The 27,245-nt window shown below is 35.9% G+C and overlaps 1 protein-coding gene across 19 annotated transcripts in view; it reads left to right on the top strand.

The window, feature by feature from the left end:
- Positions 1–27,245, top strand: part of rims1a (regulating synaptic membrane exocytosis 1a) — a 114,709-nt gene that overhangs the window by 20,654 nt on the left and 66,810 nt on the right. For 11 of the 19 annotated variants that reach the window (XM_088610780.1, XM_088610791.1, XM_088610783.1 and 8 more), the window contains one exon: positions 18,238–18,451. In XM_088610780.1, coding sequence (XP_088466906.1) covers positions 18,238–18,451 — 214 coding nt within the window. Of the gene's footprint in view, positions 1–18,237; positions 18,452–23,710; positions 23,723–27,245 lie in introns of all 19 variants that reach the window. The other 8 variants (XM_088610779.1, XM_088610787.1, XM_088610794.1 and 5 more) reach the window with 2 other exon arrangements.

Genomic DNA, 27,245 nt, shown 5'->3' with positions numbered 1-27,245 from the left:
TGAATGATATTGATTTGTGCAGTGCTTTCCAGTGTATGAGAGTAGAATTGATTTGATGGTTTAGAGCTACTTGTTTTATTTTTAATCCAAATGGCTGTAATGGTAGACAGCTGGCAGATTTATGAGCCATCATCTTGGACAAGACAGTTAAGATAATGTTAGAGAATAAGTGACTTATCAAGTCCTCTGTGTTCACTTCAGCCTTTAGTGAAATTCTTTATCACTAAAAATATACCAATAAATAGTACGGCAAACGTTACTAAAGTGCCAGATGTGACTCAATGCTTCCAATAATGTGGTTGGCAGTTTGTTAATAGGAGACGTTTATTTTTAAAGATTGAAGCACCCTAATTGAAAATTACATTTTTATTTTTTCTGATGGAGAAACAAGTTTTCTCTACTGCCTTTTTCAATCTTTCTGAAAGTTGAAATTGGCAATAGAGCAAACTTCACTTCAAAATTCTAATGGATGTTTTATGTCTATAATATTAAGGGCTTTGAAGAGTGAAATGCTGCCTTCTGGAATCTAGACAATTGAGATCAAGTCTGGTCGTCACCTTCAGTATTTTAGTATAGTGCCTGCTTTTATCGAAGGAGTTTGTACAACCCTGATGGAATTGAACAGTATACTATAACCAAGGAGAAAGCATAAAGGAGGATATCTCTCATATGTGATGTATATGGTTCCCGCAGTTATCCAGAAATCCTGTTTGAAAGGTAATCTGCACAGTAGGAGTTTTAAATGCTTCAGGCATGGTGCATGTACAAGCATCCTGTAACAGGATTTTTATTTTAAAATGGAAGTCTTTGTTTCTTGATTTGTGAAATGTAAAACAGATACTGGGATGTGTCTGTTAACAGAGCAATGTACTCAAAAGGGCTATGGTTCTAATATTTTAACACAGTGTTAGCCAATGTTTTGTATGTTGAAAATGAATTTTAGTTGACTGAGTGAGAAATAAAACAGAATAAAAGTTTCCTGCTGATGCTTGTTAGGTGCAACTGTAAATGATATTGGTTAATGAAGCTAAGATTTGACTCCGTCTTTACTAATCTTGATGGAGTTAATGGAGTTATTGAAAACATTTTTCTCTGACATTTAGGTATTTGCTTTTTCTTCTTTGTAGAATGCATATTTCAGATACTTCATTTTACCCCACTAGGTGGCACAATAGTGAGTTTTTGTGTAGGTCTCTTCAGTTTAAATAACTGTGAATAATCCTTAATAGATATGAAAGGGAATTGTGTAACAAAGTATTAGACTGTGTATTTTATCTTTGGTGGTAATCTAAGTCCTGTTTAGAGTAATAGAATAGAACACTAGAGTTCTGCTTATACTTCCTAAACCATAACTGTGCATTCCCTTTTCTTAGACCATGTGTTTGCGTTTAGACCTTGAATTGGGCATTTCAGAGATTCGGCTAAAGTTTGGGGATTTTACAATTACAGATAGTTTTTCAGTTTGCTTTTTGGCTGGATATTATAATTGCTGCAAGGCATGCACTTATTTGAAATTGAAGATAATCATAGTTAAAAAAAAACAGCATTTTCATTTCATTTTGTATCTTGTTGCTCTAATGCACACTAGGTTCCTCATCCCAGCTTTACAAGCAGCCTAGAGATCCATAACCATGTTGAATGTCTTTTCGCTGTAGATGAGGTAATTAATAATGAAGGGTGGTATAAAGTGGGTGGCATGTGGCACAGTGTTTAGTATTGCTGCCTCACAGCGCTGGGACCCCGGGTCCAATTCTGAATCTGGAGTGCTATCTGCGGGAAGTTTGTATGTTCTCCTTATGCTTGCATAGGTTTTGTCCTGATGCTCCAGTTTCCTCCCACATTCCAAGGATGTACTGTTAGTTTATTTGGCTTCTGGGAAAACTGACCCTGGAGTAAGTGTGTCTTTTTGACTGTGTGTGCCCTGTGATGGACTGGTGTCCCATTCATGGTGTGTACTGCCTTCTGCCCACTGCTTGCTTCCCTGCCACCCATATTGGATAAAGTTTTTAGAAAATGGATGGATGGAAGTTGTATTCAGAACAGTATCGATATGTCAGCTGTCCCATTATGATACACGGTTCTGATAACATCACTCTACAAAAGCCACTGGTCATTTATTACTGCAACAAATTCACAAAGCTCATATCAGGAAAATGGCGAAATCTGTATTGTAGCAGGGAAACTTACGTTTTATTGATCAGACACGATACAAGTAAGTTCACTATACTGATTAACATCTGTCATCGGGGTGGGGGGTTGAGGGGTTCTGCTGTTAAACTGTTAAAGTCACAGGCTAGTAGTGTATGTGGCTAATGTTGGAAACAATACAACTTGTACTATACATCTCTGACACATGCTCACTACCAGGTTGCATACGATGTTTGGTGGAATTTCCATTCTTTGTGCCTGTTCTCTGGTCTCTGAGCTCTAGATGCCACACACTGCATCATCCCAGCTCATTCCACAGATACTTTTGTCAAGTCTATATTATATCCATGGCATAGATTCTGCATTCTCATTTTGCAAAAAACAAACAAACATTGTTACCAGTTTTTACAATTAGGTCTTGGGTTATTCGTCTGGAATGATGTTGATGACAACATTGAGAGTGTTGAGGTGAACAATTGAGGTGTTCTAAGTGCTGCAGTCCATGAGCTGTCTGTCTACACTGAGCCTTGAGTTAAATCACCTCATAACCTGTATCAGGTTAATTCTGATATAAATCATTAGTTGATTTAGTGCTTATTAAGTACAGTAAAAAACATATTACAGTCAATCATTAATGATCAATGGATCAGAATGATTCCAAAAACATTTAATCAATAATCTCTAGCCAGCATTTAATCAATTTACAATCTGTATATTAAATTCTAAAAACATATGTGGTCACACAGAGTGGTAGGGTTTCCTTTGATGCCCAGTATATTACTTGAAACCTACATAATCCTATTTATTTTTTCCCTCAGTCCAGTTTTCTTTGTTATAATCAGGGTTAAGTGATGCTGGATGGTAATTTGGAATATTTTGTGGAAGTTCTATTTGGGTCAGTTTTTGTTGGTTGTAGTAAATAATACTGAGGAGTCAATTTGATCAGAATTTTGACACATGAAAGGAAAATATAAAATTTAAAATAAGCGTGATAAAAAATGAAATTTACAAGCTAAACCTGAATGGCTTTAGCTGTCAAAAGCACTTCCTAAAATTGTAAGTCTGGATCTATTAAAGTATCTAATATTTTTAGACTCTTTTGTGTCTGTGGTATTATACAAAGACTCAGGGATCAAGGAATCCGGAAGTGATGCTTTCAGAGGCCATAATAGCGTCACAGGCTCTGAGAATATAGATTGCTGGAAGAAGAGAGATTCTGGGGAGTAGCAGCTGTGGAAAAGAAGCTGAGAATCTTAAATGCTACAGTACACGGTGTGTGAGATTGAGGTCTGAATTTTAATGATCTTTTGGTTATAAAACCCCAGCTAAAAATAAATGAGGAAGAAAACAGACAATAACATTTCAGTAGCAATGGGAAGAAAACTAAAGATAGAAAAACAAAAGTATGGAGGTAGAAAAGATATATCAAATGTCAGTTTTTAAGATTTAGGTGGGCATTGTTCTTGCAGAAAAAGACATCTAAAATTTCAGTCTTTAAGCTGCAGTGTTCCACCCTCAGGCACTGTTTAGCCTTTTGTTCTTCCCACTGCTATTAGTAAGTGTTGGGCATACTCAGAGGCATCTTTTTGGATGCAACAGTGCTCGTCAAGTTTACAAGCAAATGGTTTGAAAAGAGTCTTATTCAAAACACTAAATAGTATAATTTGCATGCAGAAAATGATTTGAGCTGTTTGCGTGACTTGACATAGTTTTTTAAATGGCTGTTTTACTGTATATGCAAAGAATACCACCAGTATACTGTATAGCCATATGGAGAGAGTGGTCCGGGGAATTCTATATTCTATCATTTAGACTGCTGGCAGTTCATCAATCTCCTGTTCCATCTGTCTTCTGTTTCCTTTTTGGTCAACTTGGAATAGGAAGCCTATGAAAGCAAAAGTATTAACACATGAAACTATTTTGCTCTATTTTATAAATTTGTATAAATCTTTTTTCATTTAATAAATGTATTCAAACCAGATTAAATTATTTAATTGGAATAATGCTGTCAAAACAACAGTATTATTATAATAATTCAATAACATATATATAGGTGATTTTTCGATTTAACAGCAGTTTCAGCAGTTAGGTTATAAACCTAAAATGTATATATTAGCTAATGGATCTTCTCCTACTGGTTGTTGTCTATCATCAGTAGAAGATGCCTACTTCTAAAGATTACATATTTACAATAGTAAAAAAATGAGTTACAAACTACTAACTATAATAACTATCTGGATATGAAGACCAATCACTGATCTTTTCGGGTTAGTTTGAGCAGAAATAACAGTTCAGACAAGACTAGGCTTGTTTTCAAAAAGGTTTCACAGATTCCTGTATTGTTCTAGTCTAGTGCATTAAATTGCATGTTCCGCTGGTTGTGGCAGAATTGAATAGAATTTAGATTTGGGGATTGTTGTAGCCAGAGGAGATTTGGAAGCCTATCTGGTCCTCAGGCCAGGGCAAGTCCATTCATTTGACTGAGGGTTTCTGAGGGGGGGCCTGGTGACTGACTCGGCAAGTCAGAATTCATCACTAGGAATTTGCTTGTCAAAGAATACAGCAGGGCTACTGTATAAATACAAACAGTCTTTTATCTATTACTAAACTGCAGCATAAAAATTCTTAGCCTAAATGTGAATGTAGGTGGATTTAGTCATTTTCTATCCCCATGAAACAGTTGCATAGTACATGAACGTCTTGTAACCTTTTTTTTGCCTTGTGTATGTATGAGCTTCTCATATTGAAAAAATACTTATTTATGTGTTCTGCCAAAGGTACCACAACCTTTTTTCAAAAACACATAAACATCTGAATTAGTACCGGTTTTTGCAGTTATCGGACGTTTAAGCCTGGATCATGTCACTAGATGACTATGACCAGGAATCCCCAGCTGGCAGGACTCAAGCGAGGGCTGTCTTGTCTAAACAGCAAACCGCAAATCCCTGAGACTTGTTGTGCTATTGAAGGCTTACAATGACACCTGTGAGTGATGCACTGCTCCTCCAGTAGGCGTTAACTCACCTGTCAGATGCTATGAAGCCTGTAGCTTGTTACATAACAAATGTTTTTTCAGGTGCATGTTCATGGGTCTTCTTCTTTTCCATAAGAGTATAAAAGTTCCATCCATCCATTTTATAACTATTTCAGAGTCATGGGGGAGCAATGGATACAAGGCAGGTAACACAAGTCCACAAGTCCATCGCAGTGCAGACACACAGACACACAGATACAAAGACATGCAAACACTCACACCAGGGCCAGTTGTCCAATATGGTTTTGGACTATAGAAGGAAAAGGGAACACCTGAAGGAAACCCACATAAACACAGGAAGAACATACAAACTCTGTGCAAATAGCACCCCAGATCCAGAATTGAGCCCAGAGCCTCAATGCTGTGATACAGCAATGCTAACCACTTCGTCACAATGCTATCCAGTACAGAACCTGTGGCTAGAAAACAGAATCTCTAAACAAGAGGCAGTTCTGAATCAGGTTGGTATATAGTCTATATGGAAACAATAATAATTATTTTAGCATTTTAAATTTGACCATAATGTAAACAATAGCTTTAAACTGACTCTGCTGATCTGTGATTTGGTAGGTTTTGAAGGTAAACACATGGTAGGCTTAAAGTCATACAGTGCTTTGTTTGTAACCTCAGAGCCCATTCCCTGTGTTAGAGTGATTTAAGGTGGCTTACAAATAGCATCCACTGTGATTTCCCTGAGTAGAAAGTAGGTTTCTTCTTCTGTCATCTACATTAAGCCCCAGCTGTCCAAAGAAAGACTTGTTTTCCTTCAGTCTTTATTTCAAATTGGTTTCAGAGTCTGGAGGATGTAGGTTAAGTAATGAGATGTAATATACAACTGTTCTTGACCTATCTTCCAACTGTTCCACCCTAGTTAGAACTAACTTCTTAATTTCTTAAGATCAGACAGTTTTGGTTGAGACAGGAAGTTCCACATGCAAAACGCATAAAACAGTAGCCTATTTTCAAAAACAGTAACTGTACAGATACTGTCACTGTTAATTTTAAAAATAATTTAATGCACATTAATCGTCTGAAGATTTCTATTCGGTTATCTGTATTTACTTCATACACTCCAGCTGTGAACTCAGGTTGCACCCGATACCTGTCCTTCTTGGATCCGATGGGTATTTGAAGGTTAAATTCTTAAACTTGTTTTACATTTCTGCACCACTTCACAGAACCTTTGTCGGCGGAGGAACAGAAATAGTAGTCCCTCATTGCAGCATATTTATAGAGGTGTTAATTAACCGCACACACTATGCAGGGTAGCACCATGCATTCTGACAGTTCTGGATCAAGCTGCAGTGAGGTGTGTATAGCAGGAGGTGCAGTGGTACTTTCTTGTATTTCTATAAACTTGAGACTTAGAAGCTAAATATACTTTCCTGGATCCAAAATGTACTATGCTCATGTAACGCTTGAAATAATCTCACACTGGTACTGTACTAAGGACAATAATGGAAAGCATTTGCCATTTCCAAAATCTGTTCAAGCGTATGCACACCAAAAGGTTTTATTTTGTACCCACGTTAAACTTGACTACAGGAATAGAAAAAAAGTCACGTTCGGTTTTACACTCTAATTAAAAATCAGGCAATGTCTACCTTCGAAGTCAGGCTGGTGTAATCCCTTTGAAAAAAAGTCTGTGAGATGGATGGTGAAAGCTCTCTAGTGCAGTGTTGTTTGTGGCATAATGAGGACATTTCTTCGTGTTCTGTATTCTGTACCTGTCCTGTGGGAGGAATGTGGGTGTCACATGACATACTTAGTATTGAACTCCAAAGAGTTTCCTGGGATTTCTGGTCAAGCATCTTAATAAGGTATTCCCCCCCGGTAAGTATTTACCAGAGTCTATTCAGCTGAAAAATACAGTTAAAGGAATACAATATAAATTTAGATTTACATCGTGCTGACTGTAGGAGCCATTTAGACTAATTTGCACTGCTGCACTGCTCTACATTTTTTCATATTGGCTCCTTTTAAATGTATTTTGTTTGGTACACAGGCTTTTTATTTCACATTATAGGAATGGCTCAAAAAATCACAGAACAAGGTATGTTGAATTAATCACAGCGACTTTGGTTTACATCTCATTTTGGAAATTTTCTGCTTTACAACATTATTCACAAAAGTAATTTCTTGCTTCTCTTCTGGGCAAATCCCTAAAAATAAATTGTATCATATGAAAGTTATCTAATCATTCCAGAATCTAAATGGTCAATTTAAAACTGGAAGAACGACTGAGTGGTACACCACTGGTTACATTTGCCAGAGGTTTTGCTAATTAACATGACGTGCTGCTGTTTGTGAACTAGTTCTTGATCCAATTGTATACATACATACTGTACAGTGTCCTTGGGTTCTTATTGTTTTTAGTTGAATAATTCTGTTTTTAGTTGAATATTCTTCTAGTTTAACAATTCTAAGTTTTCAAAACTGTATTACTAACAGACAGATATAAGACTGATTGGTCTACATATTCCTGGTTCAGTTTTAGTTCCTTTTCTTATGACTTGATGTTACATTTGCAATTTTCCAATCTATAGGCAAATATCCTAACTAGCTATTAAGGGATGTAATGTTAAAATAGTACAATGCATATTTAGGCCTCATTAAGAATATTTTGTATAATTCTTGTTACCAATTAAAAAAAAAAGACATTGGTTTTCTAGAATCAGTCCAACCTGATGCAGGACTTAAGAGACCAACTGGCTGAACCTTTTTTTTCGTCTTGAAAAGAGATGAGTATTAGATTACCTAATAAGGAATTAAAATTAAAAGCAGTCAACTTTATTGGAGTGGACGTCAGAATTAACAAGAATAAAACATGAACAAGAGGAAACAAGTAAAACTACATGGAAGTGCACATACTGTGCAACCACGAACTGGAGCTGCTTCTTTATGGAAAGGTTATGAGAGTATGGAACAGGCTACCTGGCCATGTGGTTGAAATCAATGCATCGGTTTATTTCAAGAAGTGGCTGGATGAGATCCTTGAATCAAGTAAGCTACTAACTACCCAACAGGACAGATGGGCAGAATGGTCTTCTTTTGTTCACCTAGTGCAAAAAAGAGTCAACCTAGTGCAACTGCTAATGGTGTCTATCCTAATGATGAAGCATTTTGAATACTACTGTACCTCCTCTGTGTGCAGAGTGTTGCATAATCTTCTACCATTCTTAGCATTGTATCACAAGGATGAGTAAATTTATTTCAAAATAGCCATGCCATTTTCAGAAGTGTTTCATTTTTAAATTCAGGTTGCCAAGTAGAGTCTGAAAAATTAGACGTGCCAAATCCTTTTGTGTTTTGGATTTTAAAGTTTCTGCTTTTGATTTTATGATACCTATCTATATGATGCAACTCCCATAATAGTAAAAAGGTAATTTCTCTGATTGCTCATCACAGAAGATAAAAGCTAATCAAAAGACATTGTGACAAAAAAGTTACTCCACTTATACAGTACTTTATAGTTACACAGTCAGATTAAGTCATAGCTCTTTATACTTAAAACTCGGCTGTAGTATCCTTCAGGGACTTGAATGAAAAAGTATGTATTTAAAAATGTTTTTTCTGAGGCAAAAGGCTACAGTCTCATGGTGGTGTTCAGTCGGCTTGTTTTGAACAATGATTAATGACATGCCATTATTTCCCAGAGAGGAAAACGTTGTTTAAGACTTATCTACAGCACTTGTATACTGAGCAACAGAAGAAGCTTATTATTTAGTTTCTACATGTTTATAGACAAAAATGTATAGAGAATTTGAGTATTGATTAAATGCACTTGAGGCCATTTTAATTCATTTATCATTCAAGACCAATTGTGGCACACTCAGGTGACTTAGACTGTTGCATAAGCATCATTTAGCTCATTTGTAAAAGAGTAGATCAGGCACAAGTGATGAGGTGATTTAACGTGTTTAATGTTAAACCTGGGAAAAGCAAGAAAGAAAAAACAAGAAAGTATCTAATATTAAGAGTAAAATACCTTTGTGCCATTGGTATGTTGGAGGGTGAACTAAAGCATTGCTCTTTTGCTTCCCATCTGAGGTGTTCACAGAGATTTCTAACCTGGTAGGAAATTAAAGCCAAACCCCAGCTGGCAATGATAGGTAATGAGTCATAATGTATTTCCAAATTCAACACGTTCTAATACAGTATTTACCGTACATATCTTTGTAATTGTTTTCTCATTGCCACTTCCACAGCAGAAATGGCTGACTGGTCCTGAACACTTATTGGTGGCTGGCAAGATGACCACACAGTCTAGTCTGTGATCAACAAACGTCATTGTTGCAAAAGACCAAGGTGGAGTCCTCTTTGACTGTGAATCTAGGATTTGTGCACATCACTCAGCATAGAACATGCTAATTATAGGAGAAGGCTGGGGCTAGAAAAGTAGCATTTGCAATTAATTACGGGAACAAATATTAATTCACTCTTCATTCAATCACAAAACTACAGGGGAAGGAATTGTCTTTTGATTTCTCATTCCTCCCTTTTGAGCACGTATAGTAAATAAAAATTCTGCAGCATTGATATTCAGTGAAGAGCGAATTAATATTAATACATTTAAATCGTGATATGTGATGATAGGATGGCATGTTGACACAGTGGTTACCATTACTGCCTCACAGCACCTGGGCCCTGGGTTCAATTTCGGACATGGGATGATATCTGCTTGGTGTTTTTATGTTCTCCTTGGGATCCAGTGGGTTTTTATCCTGCTGCTCAGGTTCCCTCCCACAGTCCAAAGAAATACTGGTAGGTTAATTGCCTTCTGGGAAGAATTGGCCCTGATGAGAGTTTGTGTGTGTCTCTGTGTGTGTGTGCTCTGCGAGTGACTGGTGTCCTGTCCAGGGTGTAAACTGCCTTGAGCCTGTTGCTTGCCAAGATACAGCTATAGGCTACAGCTCCCCTGTAACCCTGTATTGTAAAATGGCTGGATGTGTGATGATGGGTATTATGTGTATAGCAGACCAAGTGTGAAAGTCAGGGCAGGAGTGTCTGGTCTCCACAGAACTCAACTAATAGTGATTGATGGCAACCTAACTGTTACAAGGCGCTACAGGGACGAAGACCTGGGACCTCACTTTCTGCTGCCGCATCCCGAGGCATTCCAGCAGGACAATCGTCATGTTGTCTGTATTACAAGGGCTTTCATGCAAGATGAGAATGTGATAGTGTACATTCAACATGCGCATGAAGGACTTATTTGCAGTACAGTATATTTGTTTTAAAATCTAATATGCTGAAGTCCTGTTAGTAATCTCCTGCTTTTAAAAAATATGTACAGCTAATGCTGTGATTCGTTGTGTAATTAGAGTATCCTATATACTGTAAATGCAATCATAACCACTGCTCTTTTTTAACTATTGAGTTATATAATACCTGTCCAAAAATGTACCTTTTTTTTCCTTTATTGGTTGCCTAAACCTATGCTTTTAGTCTGTAGCAGTAATAGGATTGTTTTTTGAGTTTTCAAGAGTGACTTGGCCTGGACAGTGGGTGATTGTAAGAGGCTAGTGCATGTCAAATTCAGCGTGCAGAATGAAACAGCCATGTGAGAGCTCTGGAATAGCATTGTATTACTGCATGCCTGGCCAGGGGGGAAGGATTTGAGAAGGTAAACTCAGCAAAGTTAAGTTCCTGCAAAAAAAAAAAGAAGGGAGGCTTGCCAACAGTTAGTAGCCAAGTGAGGCTCAGTTTTCAGGCTGCTGCTGATGCCATATGCCACCACACAGTTTGAACAGAGGCACTGAGACTCAGTGGAAGTGCTTATGTAAGCAGAAGAAGCCTCAAAAGCCGGCCAGGCTAAACAAGCATGGTGCTGACAGTGAGGACTGGACACGTTTTTTTTCCTTTGAACTAGAGCCCTCCTGGACAAAACTGTTCATTTTAGGTCAGCAGTCGTCTGCTGTATTTAGCAAAAAGAGATAAAAGGAATATGGCATGCTTCTGTTTTGAAACCTGAGCTCATTGGTTCACCAGTGTTGGGGGCTGATGTTGACAGGCTATCATTCAATAATTAGTGCATCTTTACAACTGAACTCTACGTACTCAAAACCTCATTATTTTTAAGTTTACCAACGCCTTCATTTCTTTTTTTACAGTTATCCACAATATACTACATGATTCAGATGATAGCGAGGGCTGCTAAAATAGAGACACAGTAAAAATACATTGTAGCAGAGATCTAGCTTTCTCAACACCCAGAGACAGATCGGTCAAATTCAGCAAGTCTCCAGGATGTCTGGCTTTCCTGACTCACCTGTGTAGTTGCTGGTTTATCAGGTGTGTTTCATCATTTACTTGTTAAACCAAGTATAATAATGAAAAGTAGACAGATGCAGCTTGTTTTGCAGTGTGTGAGGCATGTATTGGTACTGTATGATAAATGTTTGAAATTCCACTTTCAAGTCAACACTTCTACTGTGAAGCGATCAGCTGTTCAGGAGACAGTGAATTATAATTAGCAAGAAGAAAGACTTACTGTAAGCTGAAAGGCCAGAGCTCTCACAGCTGATGGTATGTGCTTTGTGGTAATAAATTCACTTGCAAACAGCACCAGATAGTCTTTGCCTAGATAAACGCAGCTGTTGATTATTACTGTTTTTCAAGTCTTTTCAAGTTTTCAAGTCTATTTAAAATATTGTTGTGAACATGGACAACTACATTTTAATGCTTAGTTCTGAGTTACTTTATATACTGAGAGACATTAAAAATGTAACAAATGATTATTGAAACCAGTTGTCAAATAATTTTAGTCAATTTAGGCCCTTTGTAGAAGTAACATTCACAGTAAATTTCACTTACTTCATATACTTAATTTGGCTTCTCTAGCTTAATATTTTTTTGTGGAACAATTTAAAATGTTACATAACTTAAAAGGTAAGGTATGGAACTTGGGAGTCTCAACCTGCAATGCTCTATTAACTAATGTAGCAGTTGATAGCATATATTATTTTTATTATGTGACTTTATGAGGTGAATCTCATTAAAGGAAGGCACTTAACAACAACTAAACAGGAATTATTAATAGTCTGAAACAGATTCATAAATGTCAACACAAGAAGATTTAAGCAGGGAGGTCCTTAATGGCAAATTAGAATTGATGAATCGAGTCAATCATGCAGATATCAGAGGTTAATATAATTTAAAAGCTGACTAACTAATCAAGTTTTTTTTTTCCTTGTGATCTGTTAAAAGGGACTTCATAGATATTGCTTCTGTTGTTATGGTGATACATTATATGTTTTTTAAAATAAAAGGTCTCATGAAAGGCGGTGGTTCAAATAAAGTGGTGGTTCTTAACCTTTACTGCAGCCTGCACAGCTTTGCTTATCACAATATGTTAAAAAATTGTTATAGTAAGTAAGTTCTTTAAACCTAAGATAATAACTAGAATGAAGGAAATATAAATATAAATATTTTTATTTTGCAATAAAATAAAAAATGCATGAAAAAATACAGTTTTAAAGTTATATATTTATTTTAACTGTGCAGTAATATTAAGAAAATGTGAAAAATAACACACTTTATTTTTAAAGGTGCATTTGCATTAAAACATCTAAATATGATGAAAAAAGTAGTTGTTCTTACATTGTTCTTTACATGCTTGTGCTTAATGTTTGTTTTTGATGATTAGCCTTCTAAACAATCTGGCTGTCTCACACGGCCAGAAAGGGCATCTTGCACCCCCAGGTTGTACAGTATGTGCACCCCAGGCTAAGAACCAATGGAATAGAGGAAGACTTCTTTTAAAGTGAAAGCTGCTCTTGTTCCATTGATCACGTGAATACCAGGCTAGATGAACTCAAATGAACGAGTGAGTGGGTGTACTTGAGTACCATTTTTAAGGCAACACTGTGAGGTCTCAGCAGGTCCCAGAGTATAGGCCTCTCCAGAGAGGGAGACATCTACTACTGAGACTCCAGTCAATTGAAACAGAAGTTACAGGCTTTCAAGGGCGGAAGTGCACTGCAGTGTGATGAAGCAGTGGAAGGAACATGTTGAAACACAGAAAAACAAAAGTGTTAATTTCCTGATGTGTGAAATTAAATTTAATTAATGTCAAAATGTTACTGTGTGATAGGAACAGAACACTGTAGCATCAGTATAAAGTTTTTATTTGTTTTTTCAAAGGAGTGTGCTATTTCTGTCTCTATCAGGGAAGGCCATATGCTTGTTGTGTTGGTAGATCCAGCTGAGTTGTATTGAGTTGTAAGCTTTCAGGGACTTTAAAATGTCTAAAATAAGCATCTGACATTGATTGTCTTCACTGTTGCACATGTCTGCAGGTGTATGCTTTCTGCATTCACTGCCAAAAGAAGCATGCAAGGGTCAAGAGAGACTACCTTTGTTTAAAAGGTGAACTCCTTCAAAAACCTAAAAATTGAGCTCAATCTGTATGTATTGTTTTCTATCCCATGTGGTTGGTCTTTGTGTTGTTTTAAAACTTTTCACTTTGTAGATCCTTGTAGTGAAGTCATTGTAGTACATCTAGGTCTGTATCCATAAGTGGACGCTTAAAAAATGACATTGAAGACTAACATTTCTATTGCTTGAGTAGGAGTCTTGTTTACTCTTCCCGTATGGAAGGAGTCTAAGTGGGATGTTACATTGCCTGAAATAAGTCCAGTCTGTGATGAGGTGCTGACAGTCTGAGTAGGTGTTTAGCATGCACATAGTCAGCAGTCAGCAGAGGGAAGACAGAAATAATTATAATTTTAAGTTTTCAAATGTGCATAGAATTTTGCAGCACATAGTCTTTGTGTGATGTTTGAGAGGTACTTAAGTTTCTCTTCTGACCTTTTGTGATGGATCAGTGTATTCGAATCATTATGCACACTAAGCATTCCTTTGTTTATGTATACTGTAGCAGAATTACCTTTTGGAAAAATTGACACAGCAGCTATAAAAAACAAGCAGTAGGGAACAGCAAAGTCTAATTTTCACTTCTTTAATGAAGTGTTGCTGATTAACTGGGACAGTGCTAAAAAAAACTGTAAAGCCCACACCAACACAATCATTGGACAAGTCAAATATCAAGCCTTTTGCAGATCTTTGAAATGTTTTGTTGTATTTAAATTAAAATTTCTTATGTAGCTTTCGGAATTTAGTTGTGTCTGCTGATAATGGAAGGGATTAAAGTACATGATTTTTTATCTTTAGCTTAATTAAAATTGTTTTACACTTTGAAGAACTTTGCAAAGATAAAAATGTATTTTAGTAATCAGTGTTAAATATATTTTTAATTCAATCATGCTGGTAAAACAAGCTAGTAGTTTTTACATTATATGCTGTATTTTATAGTTCAGTTTTACATATTGAATATAAGTTGTATAAACATTACACGAAACATGAGTTTGGGGAGTGATAGTACAAATGCAATATATTGCATGAATGTCTTTATTGCTTTATTAAACAAGCAAGCTTTCTTGGTAACATTTCAATAAAATTGCTTTTTTAAAAACTCATAATTATTAATAAAAGATCAACAGAACATGACTACGATCAATAGAGCTCTCTTACTTTTCCTGAAATGTGTTCTCACTATCTTTTAAAAAGCAGGTAGATCAACAGAATGAATAAACACAAGGAAGCAGATCTCTTTGTATAAGGTTAATAAAAAATACCAATTATTGAATTGAGGCCCATCTGTGCTTCTGGATCTTTAAACAGGCAGTCAGTTACCTTTGTAATAATCACAGAAGCCTCAACATATTTACATTTGTATTGCCTGTTTGTTTTAATCATTATCATAATATTAAATAATTACCCTTGAAAATGACAATATGTGGTATTTAAAGTATAGTTGTTATTATTAGGTTTTGTGACAAAATAAGTAAAACCAGCATTTGTTCTATAAATAATTGTAGAAGGCAGGGAAATCTGAAACAGTATTGAGCATTTTAGTATAAATAGAAATGTTGTTGAATCAAATTTCGTTTTTAAATGCACCCCCTCCCCCCCAATAAACAACATGAGAAAATGAAGTCAGTGAAGACTAGAATCCCAATAAAACATTTCCATTACTTACATTGACCAGAGGCACATTCAAGGTGGAAGTGAATGAAACCTTATACACATGGTGCGTCACACTAATTATTTTGTGTGAACTGCAAGCACAGTTAGAGATTGCAGAACGATATCACTGTTGTTATCCTGTGAAATGTGTTGGAAGCCATTAGAGAGAGATCCTGGCTCATCAAGATTCATGATGATGATTCAAGATTGGGAATTCAGTTGAAGTACAAATAAATTGCATGAAGACCGACTTCGATACTGAATTGAAGTTGTACAGCGTTTTAGGATACATGTTTTATTTACAGATAACAGCACATTTGAAATCCCAAGGTGGGGTGCTGAGGTACTTCATAGCAGTGAAGATCTTTTTATAATACGGTTGTGTTTTGCTGCCAGCAAGCCTAAATAAAACAGGTGCAACATTATTCGTAAGAGTAAAAGACCTTTAAAGATACTCCAGTTGCAGAATGACTTGCTAATGGACATTTTTTGTTTCACTGAAACTTGGCAGGTTTCAGTGAGTGGGCTTTTAACTTGGAAAATGCTTTTTGGAATGCTTGTAAGCCCAGTTTGCTTTGGGTCTTTTATTGTAGATAATAATGAGTCCTGACATCTTTAGGTTAAATTACCTTCTTGGATTTATGAAGGCAGAACATTAATAGATACATTTGAGATTGTATTTCCAGACAGACACAATATTTTATGCAGATCATAGTATCTTCTCATTTTTGAATTGCTTGGTAGATAATGATTTTAATATAGGGGACAACATGGTATAGCCATTTTCATTATATACAGTACTTGTTGGATGAACTGTTTTTGGAATGAATAATATTCAGATGAGACAGATACTTGTTATTTTGTTTTTAGAACTAGGATTTCAGTTCTGCTTTAGATTTAGTTTTGATCCATTTGTTTAAAGTTACAATTCAGGCAGTGTGCACAATACCAGAAAATCTGTGGTTAGAGACACAAATGTTTTTAATTTTCAGAAAAAAATATACTAATCAAACAGCAATGTTAATCCAGTTTTAAACAGCAAGGGAATTAAATAAATAGCATAAGTGTGGAACTGCTTTGTGGATACTGCATTATAATATGTCTTAATAAACTTAAAATGGACATCACTTAATTCATTTAGCCTTGTCTCAGGACATGCTGGCTTTTAATTTTTGACAGATCTTTTAAAATTCATTGGTAGAGAGTGCAGTTAGCTTGCATAGTATTTACATTGCAAGGGACATGCACAATATCTACATCCTTCCAGTGGTAATTAAAGCTTGCAGCATACCTTAATTTAGAGAAATTTTATGCTAATGCTTTATTCCTTTGTGAATGTTTTGCCTTCATTGGAAATTATCAGATGCCAGTTCATGTAGAGACTGTGGTTAATTTGCATTTCACAAAAGGTTATTTTTACATTGAGAAAACCAAGTGGGGAATAAAGATTCTTCTCACTTTCTTATAAGTTTTTTTTCGTAGACTGCCTGAAACATTTTCATTAATATCGCTTGAGGCTGACTGCCACTGCAACAAAGGCTTTTCTTTTTATTTTCAGCTAAAAAATTGTCAGAAAAACAATCTATTTTTGCCATGCACCTCTGCCTAATGTACAGCTACTGTATACTTTGTTTCAACCCAGTTTCCTGTATTGTGGTGCTATCTACAAGTGCAGAGGTTCATCTGGTCTGTTGTAGTTTATGTTCTGTTCGATGGAAGGACATGCCTTATCAAATGAAGACTTTTGTTCTGTGCCAAATTAGATTATGGAAATCTAGCATACAGTCTTATAATATTTTTACAGAATTTCCTACTAAGGGATAAGTCCTGTTCCTTGATGATATTATCTGTAGACATTCACCTAAGAACTCAATAAATGACCATGTTTTATTTTTTAGGTGGGTCAAGCAGTTGTGGAGCTGAAACAGCTCATAGGTGCTGTTTTAAATTGTTTTTGGTGATGTTCTGTAGAAGGTTATTATCCTAGAGGTTGAGTTTGTCATTTTTTAACATATTGATTTGCCAGAGAACATTTTTTTTGTGTTTCAGTAGAAGAGCATTCTAATAACATGATGCTGCCACCACCATAGTTTACAGATTGGATAGTGCTAACTGGGTGATGTGAACGATAGGTGTACTCTAGGCGTAGCACATTGCATTTAGACCAGAAGTTTAAAACTTCATTTTTTGTCTCACCTGACCATAAAACCTTCTGTCACATTTCTGTAGTATAAAATCTTATAAGAGATTTCAGATGAGTATTTTTCAGTAAAGGCTTCTCTCTTCTTGTTCGCCCAGATAAGTCAGCTTTAGGACCAGGATATTGTCGACGTCTGAATAGTGACTCTCATTTTTTAAATCTTTCTGAGTCACTATTGGTTTCACAGGGATGTTCCTACCTACTTACCTGCTAGCCTGTCTACTAGGTTTGGAAAGGTGGCCTGATCTATGTGTGTCTGTGTGATAGTGCAGATTCCACTTCTTAATGGTAGATTTCCCTTAAGGGATAAGAAACCTTCTCCTGATCTGTGCCTCTCTAACACTTTTTCCCTGATTTGTTTTGAAAGCTCCTTTGTCTTCATGGTCGATTTGTTGTATCGCAAAGCAACTTGTGGCTTGAAATTCAATATTGATCTGAGGGAACTTACAGAGACATTAAACCACTTTGATTACAAACAGACAAAGACCATTACACTAATTTTGTGAGCTTTTAAACTTTTATTTCACACCTGAACAGATTGCTGTAGCATAGGAATTGGTATGGAAAACTGAAGAAGTTGAGAATCTTCTAATTTTTTTCAAAAATCAGCAATTGTTCACTCTTAACAGTTTGGTGTAGATTACAAATTCCTATTTGAAAGTCTAATAATTACAAGCAACAACATGTAGAAGCTTTTCAGGGGAATAATTCATTTTGTAAGACACTGTAAGACACTGTATGTTATGTATGCTGTATAAACTGTATTCAAATTGTGTCTAAAATCAAACCTGCCACTTACAAGCAAACCTCTCCCACTTCTTATTAGAAGATTGCACCAACAATTTGAAAGCTACAAAGAACAAGTCCGGAAGATTGGGGAAGAAGCACGGAGATACCAAGGAGAGCACAAAGATGATGCTCCAACCTGTGGAATCTGTCGCAAAACCAAATTTGCGGACGGCTGTGGCCACATTTGCTCCTACTGCCAGACGAAATTCTGTGCCCGGTGTGGAGGACGGGTCTCTCTCCGCTCCAACAACGTGAGTGTCACTCGTTTCCTTTTCTCTCAGGCTCTGCTTTGGATTGCGAGTATAACACATTTCTTCATTGTGTGCTCTGCCTTCGTCCTTCACAGTGGGGTGAGTTTCAGGTGAATGTGGGAAAAGTAAAGCACCCCTGAAACACCTAATGCATGCTTAGCCTTAAATGTAACTGGTTAGAAATCAGATTGTGTGATACTGTGTTTGCTTAATTCATACATTACAAAACCAATAGGCATGACATTAAATGCACCAGGTTTAAATAAAAATGTGTGACTGTCTTTAAAGAAGTATTCATTATGATTTTTTAATGTTGTTCTTTAAAATTAGACCATATCCCATGACCTCCAAGTGTATCACATTCTAAATGATGTAATGTGACAGTGTACTGATCACCTCAGGAGACATTGTTTAGAGCCCTGAAGGTTTACTTGCATCAGTTGCATGGGTCCATGTCTATAACAGCTACAGTTAACACAAGAAAAATATTTTTTCCACCTTGAAGCTTTTTGCAAAATGTTTTTTTTAAGTGAAGGTCTATAATAGATAGAAAGTTTTCTTCTGAAACGAACTAAAAAATGTCAATGATTTGTTTTGAAAGATGTTTTGTAGGTTTCCCTGAATTTCTAGGTCTCTCTGATAGTCTACTGTTTCATATGGAGATGATGATTAATTAATGCATTATACATTTTAGGACAAGGGGAATTGGGCTTACAAAAGTGTAGTCAAAGATCAGCTTCATAATAAAAATGGACCCATGTCTTAATGCAATGACCTGAAACTAAAGAAGAAAAGACAGTTTTACATAGAAATATGTCAAACAGGGCATATCTTATGTAATAACCAGCCAAGAAGCTATGATGTTTTACAGTGTGCCCCTAATGCCATAGTTTGAACTGTCTGTCTGAAAGGAAGTACTAACCTAATGTCAAAGCTGCATTGTTTAGTGGGAGTGGGAGTGGTTGTAATTAAGGCAGTCAGCTCATGTGTTGAGCTCATGAAGGCCAAAGGAATGATAGGGGGAGTTTGAAAAGTATAAAACAAATACTGTACATTGGAAGTTAATTTAGTGAATGAAACTGTGTGCTAACGTGATGGAAGTCTCTAGTGATTGGGCAGTGAAAATATATACTGTCACATTGCATTTATCGTGTAATATTTTGTTCTAGTAAATGTGAATGTGAGGTGTTAAAATTGAGATTCATAACTACAGTCACAAACTACATTAAGTATATTAATGGAGCAGTAAAGTAAACCATGTAATCAAAATACTGAAATTGACATACTGTACGTACCCACTGAAATTGAGTTCTTGTTCCACTATTTTGTTAGGTAAAGGTGGAGAGAGGCAATATTTTCACCCCCTTTCAGTGGCAGACTTGTTAAAAGTCGACCATTTAAAGATGGGTCTCAGAAAAATAACTTTGACTAACAGTACAATTGATAGGACTTTAAAATCTGAAATGTATAATTAAAGTCGGACTTGCATTTAAAAGTACACTTGCAGTGATTAGGAAATAAGAGAGCAAAAGAGGCATGTCACATAAGCAGCCTGGTTCTTAATATACTGTACACCAACACTATTCTTCAGCCTCTAGTATTCTTTTCTGAAAAAAAAATGTGTTCTTGATTGAAATGATTTTCACATTGGTGCTGTCTGTTGTTCTTTGTCAAATGCTTTTAAATTTGACAAGCATTAAAGTGTTTGCATTTAAAAAAAACAATTATAAACACCCTGCTCATTTAGCTCTCTGAATTACTGCTGCCAAAGGGATTTCAGTCAAAAGCTCTGCACATCACTACAAGTAAAAGGTTTGGTTTTAAATACTTTTTTACTCTGAAAAAACCTTGAACAAAACATGCTTTACTGCAGTCTCCAAGTAATTGTCACACACATATATACATATGTACCAATTTAGGTTGAAAATGCATGTAAAATGTCATTATGCAATTTTTTTCCATCCTTAGTGAGCCTTTTTTCTTTGCCCTTTCCAATATACATGCAGGCAGGGGATGACTCCTGCTGTTATTATTTCCATTAATAATAATAACAAAAACAATAATAATTCTTTTCACACACTGAGTTTCAAATTAATAATAATAGCAGCAGTATAGAAGAATGAGAGACTGCTATAGTGAATTACAAGCAGAACACTACCTGATAACAAGCACTTTTGAAATTTATATTGCATTTGAAGTTGCTTATTATTTAGTTGAGAGGCATATAGTTATGAGCACATATCTCCCTTATTTAGTCACCCTAACTGAATCATTTTACACATTGCATAAATGAGAGAAAGGCTCTTTTTTATAATAGAAATAAAAAACGACAGTTTATGTGATGAGCACGTTATGTGAACCAAATGCCCTGCCTTTATTTTCAGACTTACCAGCTAGAAGGGCAAGCAATATGTTCATTAGGTTTAATATTTCATTGTGGTATACATTCTTAAAGGTAAATCCCATCAAAAAAACTCAATGAGAAAGGAGTTAGCTCAATAAAACATTTCCTTTAATAACAGTGATAAAGCAAACCACTAGACAGTTTTTTTAAAGCTAAGGTAATAATTTTAATAATGCTAATTATACTACTAAAATGCATTTTTACATATGAACCACAGATACTATATATATCACATATAGATAAAGATGAAATTATTAGAATAAGGCTGCTTATTTTAAAACTGCTGGTGAGTGCCAAGACTTGATTAGGAAAGGGTAATGAGGAATTATAAGAGCAAACTAGATCACCATGGAGGGTAAACAGCCATCTTGTGTCTTGTTATTGAAACGTTTCAGTATGAGTGTCATGTAGGTAAATACCTCAAAAGTTGACCCCTACTTAGAACTCAATATTTAATGATTGCTCCCCTGGGAGACTGCTGCTATGGAACCTGTTGCTTTAATTAGTTCTTATTCATAACGAGTCTGTGAAGGGAAAGTCAACAGACAGAAAGCCCTTGAAGTGTTCATTATTGAAAAGGGTAAGGAACATCAGAGGAGTAAAAATGAACAGTATCATTAATTAATTGGAGTTCTGCATCAATCCTGGCCTTGTGCAACTTCAGTGCTTCTAATGTAAACATCTTCTAATGTTAAAATGTACTTTCAGCAGTAAACACATTCAAAAGTTTTATAAAGAGACCATAAAACATTAATTAAATTATGCTCTTGTGCTCTGCCAGTCTAATACATCTCAGGCAGTAATACTTTTTTTGTGACCTTCAGACATTTTTGAGATGATCAGCCTTCAATGGTTGATCATCAGAAATGTACTGAGCATCCCTTGGAAGTACGATTTTTTAAAGTGATTGAGAAAAATGAAATATACTGGAATTATACAGATTGAAATAGGAAGGCTGAGTTTGGTATAGTGGGTAAAACAATACCAAGGTACAGTACATATTTGTCACATTAATGCTAGTCTCTCCATCTCAGTGAAAAGGTTCTGCGTAGCCATTAGCCAGGAATGAAAGAAACCATGTTATACTTGAAGCTCACAAAAGGTGTAGTCCTGTAATTAAGGACTAACTTTCCTTGATCTTTTCTAAAAGACACAACTGAGACTGCAAAGGTAAAACAAAACAGCAAATGGCTTCTTGACTAACCACTCTAAAATCCAGGCTTCTCTGTTCCTTAAGGACAATTCTCCAGATTATTATGTGGGTATACAAGATGCAGATGTTGGCAGTTGTTCAACACAGTAAGCAGCATATCCATGCGGTGAGTTGGTCTCCCCGCTGGCTCGTAATGAGAGAGCAGAGGCCAGGCCCAGGCTGCGGTGCTCTTGAGGTTGTCTTTCTTGCTGATGGGGCAGCAAACCCCCTCCTGGGAGAGCAAAACTGGCTCTGGAGCTCTCCTGCTCTGGCTAAGCCCATGCATGCTGTTCTGCAAGCTGCTTCAGTTCCGCTACAACCAGCTGTGCCTGTTGCTGAACAGCGGGGAGACAGGAATCCTGCAGGGTTGGGTTTGACACAATATACCAAATTAGTACTGAAAAGCTAATCTGGAGACAGTAAACAGTAAAAATGTCCACCTTGAAAACAAACCCATGGGTGTTAGAACCCAGAACGATTCTGTTCTGAATTTGCATTAATTTGATCAAAGCCCATTATATGGCGATGCTCAAAATGGGAAGAGCACTTCATGGTGGGTGCCCAAAACCAGTGATTCACAGAAAGGAGCTTTTCGATGTTAAGACATTTGATCTGATTACTGGGATGGTAAAAGGATTAAGATGGGGGCTGGATGCTTGTACCATCCCACCAAATAATGATGACTAGCCTTTTTGAAAATTATTTCTTAAATTTGACTGTTTTCAATCAGTCACCAAAATGTGTCTTGACTGTTTTCCGTTTTGGTTTTAGGTGTTAGTCTTTGTAGTAATGCTGGTGGGTAGCTGACAGTCAAGTGTAAAAATTGGATTAGAATATGTACGGTTTTTTAAATAGATTTTCTGTTCGCCCACTGTACTGCTCCCGTGCCCAGATTCCTTTCATTCTTATATAAGATATTTTTCTCAACTTTTCAAAAAGTTAATTTCCCAAATGAGAATTACTAGCTTTTGTGTTGGATATTGTGTTTGCAGAGTAGACTTGATGAACCCAGGAACAGTTACGCACTCTGGTGTAATTAACATTTTGCCTTTTTAGTTACTTTCACAAAAGGAATTGTATTTCTTCGCTATTTGACATAAATTCAAACATTTGACTAATGGCAAACTGATTAATTATTCAGTTGTTGTTTTTTGAAATACACATACAAATATTAATAGCATCAAACTATGGTAGTCGTCTGTAAACTAGGTTATTGGTGCCTGCAATACACCTCAATGTCCTTAGCGTGGCAATGTTTGAGCACATTTCATGCCACCCATTATTATTAGGAAAACATTGCACAACATAGTTTACTTTTGTTTTGTAAAGGAAACTTCATATACTCTCAGTTTTTGCAAGTAAGGCTAAAGCTTATTTGTGTGTATGTGAGCCATATAGAAAAATAGTGAATGGTTAAACAACTTTTTTAGGTCTAATCACATTTGTTTTGTGTGTGTATTAAAAGTGCATGACAAATGACATGCAGAGGCCTATTTAATGCATGCATGTTGTTGCTTGTTTTAATCCTTCAAAATTACTTCTGTCAGAAGACTGGATTGACGCACCCTGCTAATCTCTTTTATGCTGTGTTGTACTTATTGACACTGACCTCACTTCTCTCTATGTATTTGTTTTCATTGCTTCCTGGATTGCACTGCACAAGGAGGACAAAGTGGTTAGCATCTTTTTTATTATTGATGTTTTTATTTCAAATATTTGTAAGCAGTACAAGTACAGTACATGAATGAAGCACTATCTGGCTCATGCTCTATTGAGGTTTTTATCCACTTGTTCAGAGGCATTTGTTAATTTATGACTAAGTCAAAGTCTCAGAAGGGTTTTTGTCATTATATGAAATTTAATTACTCATTGGTTTGACCTTAACTCACGACTTTGACTTTTTCGCAAATTTTGTCTGGCACATTTGCAGAACACTTCCCAAACAGGCAACCTATATTGTTTTAAGAGTACCAAGCACTTACTGTTCCAGTGTATGTACCCTTCTATAACCTTCTTGTAAAGCTTCACTATAGACCCTAAATTGCTTAAGCAAACATTTGACTTCTCCCAATGTGAACAGAGGCTATATTTGCACTCTGTCTAAATGCAGCTGTTCTTTTGTCAACATATTGGGATGTGCTGAAGCACTGCTGTGTAGGTACTGGCAGTGCAGTGATTTTGACAGCCTGTAAGTTTGCAACAACTTTGAAAATGGATAAAAAACAAATTAAAATTAAATCAGCCAGAAGTTACAATTTTGTATACTAGAGTCCAGATATGCAAAACTCTGATGTACTTAAATACTAGCACCTTTTGAATATTTTTTCAAACACAGATCTAACTTGGATACAATGCTTTTTTATCCTTTCTGTTAAGTTTCACATATCGAATGACAGGGTAAGATGCAATGGAAAGATTCTGCATGAATCACACTTAGTGGTCTCACCACGGCACCTACACTCCTCAGTGGCAGTCATCTGAATCCTTCTTCAATAAGCATGATCACTCCTTGCAAAACCAGCTGCCAGAATGTTTAAGTGTGCAATGTTCTGAAGTGACCGAAGGCATGGGATAGCCTTCTGTGGCATGTATCTCAATGAGTTAAGACAAAAGCTAGTGGTCTCACTTGACGCAGAGGTTTTCCACACAGTTTAACTAATCTAACGTTTCTCTTAATGGTAATGCATATCGGTGCATGCTTTTGTCGATGTTAAAAACTCCAGAGGCATGCAGACTCGAGGGAAATTGCTGGGGAGAGAAATGGTGCTACTTTCCTTGAGAATTTGTGTTGCTGCATTTTTCAAAACCCTTCTCATGCTAACAACAAAAAAATTCCAAACTTAAAACTTGTTATAAAGTTGCTGTTTTTTTCCAATAACAAATCCAAACATATGGTCTTCACAGAACAGTGTCTCCATCGCTCTAGAGAACTTGAATTTACCATATATGTCACTGACATGGTTACACAATATTTGTTGTATAATGTGGTAGTTTGTAGTGAGAACCATGTGCTTATCCGGCCTCTAGCACAGATTTCTGAGTCTTGTAAAGCATTCATTTCAGACGTGTTATACAAACCAGACCTCATTAAAATCAACTGTGACTGTGTGTCTATGCTACAAGTGTATACACTTGTATTATTTGCTTGTAATTAAATTACTTGTAATTAAAAAAACAATTTTCTAAATTAAATTCCTCTGATCTTTGCTGTGTTTAATGAATTACATTCCATTAAGACTTTTTTAAACCTAATTAACTTAATTAACTTTGAAAATCTAGAATATGGTGGATCTAAGAGAAGATGCATACCACAGAAATATCAGAATTCTTGCTGTTTTTGCCGGACTGGGAAATTCATCCATTACTTTTGACACTCCTCAGTACTAAGAGGAAATCATGTTGGGCAAAAGCTCAGAATTAAGCGCATTTGTTTCCACTTTCTATTTTTATTGATGCTTAATTTATTTTTGAAGTTCCTGTGTTTAACTAATGGATGAATATTACACATTGCACTTCTTACAGAAGGAAGGATTATTGGCAGTTTATATTGGATGCTAGTATACCAAAAAACGAACAGGAAAGCAAGATACAATTTGATATCGCATATAACCGTCATCAATATTATTATTTAATACATTTTAATTTAAGAGAAAGCAAAATGTCAGCAAAAACATATAGACTTTTTAAAACCTAGGAAAATCAAATGTGGAGCGCAGTGGATAGTCATTTTAAATCTATTTTTAACTGTGTTGCTACCCTGTTTTTGTTCCCACTGCACACGTACTGTACTAGGAAGTCGAAGTTTTTTCTGTCTCCTGCAGGAGCTATCAAAAAGCAGCATATTGTACTGTTTTCAATTGCAGGTCCACCTTCTTTAAACTGAACTACTGTGGTATATGTGCATGCTTCCTTCTATTTATTTCACAGACTGTTAGGTATCAACTCTACAGTATGTCCTTATAGTGCTTTGTTATGCTTAACTATATTTTAACATGCTTGGCTGTGCTTTTACCACACTTTACAATGCTTTCTTCATTGATATACCACAGTAGTTTTTTATGTTCGTAGAAATGTTTTAAGAAATGCATTGTGATTGTATCCCTTTTAAAAGATTCTCGCATTTGTTTTGTGGAAGAAACATACAAATTTCTTGATGAACCCTTTGTCTTCTGCTTGCTTTACTTGAATGCCTTACATTACCAACTAATGAAAACCTGCAGATGCGTATAGAAAAACGTCAGACAAGTAACAGTAAAAGATTTCAAATTTAATTTAGATATTGTATTTATATTAACTTAAATATAAAACCATTATGCTGTAAAAAAGTCGCTGTCCTTTGGAGGAGACGTTGAACTGGCGTTCTGACTCTTTGAATTGGAGACGAGCTAGCTTTGTATTGTTTCTGTTTGTTGAAAGAAGCTTAGGCCTGATGCCACCCAGTGGAAAACAGTTGGAAAATCTTTAATGCTTGAGGAAGTATTGTTCTCAAGGAGTTCTCTTTTAGTAATAAACCATGTAAATGTCGCATAATGTGAACGTTTCACTTTCTTGTTCATAAAACGAGAATGTCCTATAGTTTTACACTCTTTATAAACTGAAAGAATTACTGTATCTTTTATCCGAGGAAATGAAAAACCACTCTGAAGACTAATGATAGATACTGTGGTGCCATCTAGTGCTAAATATGAAAGCCCACTAAATGTTATTCACTTTCAAAAAAGAAAATCGCAATCGTCCGTTATTTCTACATTTTTACATAAATGTACAAAGTTTTTGTACCCAATCTTCATAGAAGTGATGGGAATTTTATAAAATATTCCAGCTCAAATTATATTAGGTGCAAGTCTTTTTAATCTACAGGGAATTGTTTGAAAATCATGTGCTTTGTCACACTTCATTGTTACCCAGAGTAAACAGATGTACCTTTGTTCTTGATGTGAAAAAAACAATAAGACTGGGGTTAGAAATCAACAAAGATCCATAACAAATTATTAAAAATATTGATTTTCTGGTTTGATTTTAGAATGCTAAATATATTAAGTAAATATGAAACTGTTATAAATAGCATGAAGAGCGACATTCTTGGAGAGTTGATATACAAGCTCATTATAAGGAATGGACTATAATCTGTTTTATGACAGTCTTTAATCCTTATCCAGGATTTATAATTCAGTGAATTATTGGTAGTGCATTGCCCT

The sequence above is a fragment of the Lepisosteus platostomus genome, chromosome 17, assembly GCF_059453375.1.
Source record: "Lepisosteus platostomus isolate fLepPlt1 chromosome 17, fLepPlt1.hap1, whole genome shotgun sequence".
In the NCBI taxonomy this organism is placed as follows: Eukaryota; Metazoa; Chordata; class Actinopteri; order Semionotiformes; family Lepisosteidae; genus Lepisosteus; species Lepisosteus platostomus.
This window is presented reverse-complemented; position numbering and strand designations above follow the sequence as displayed.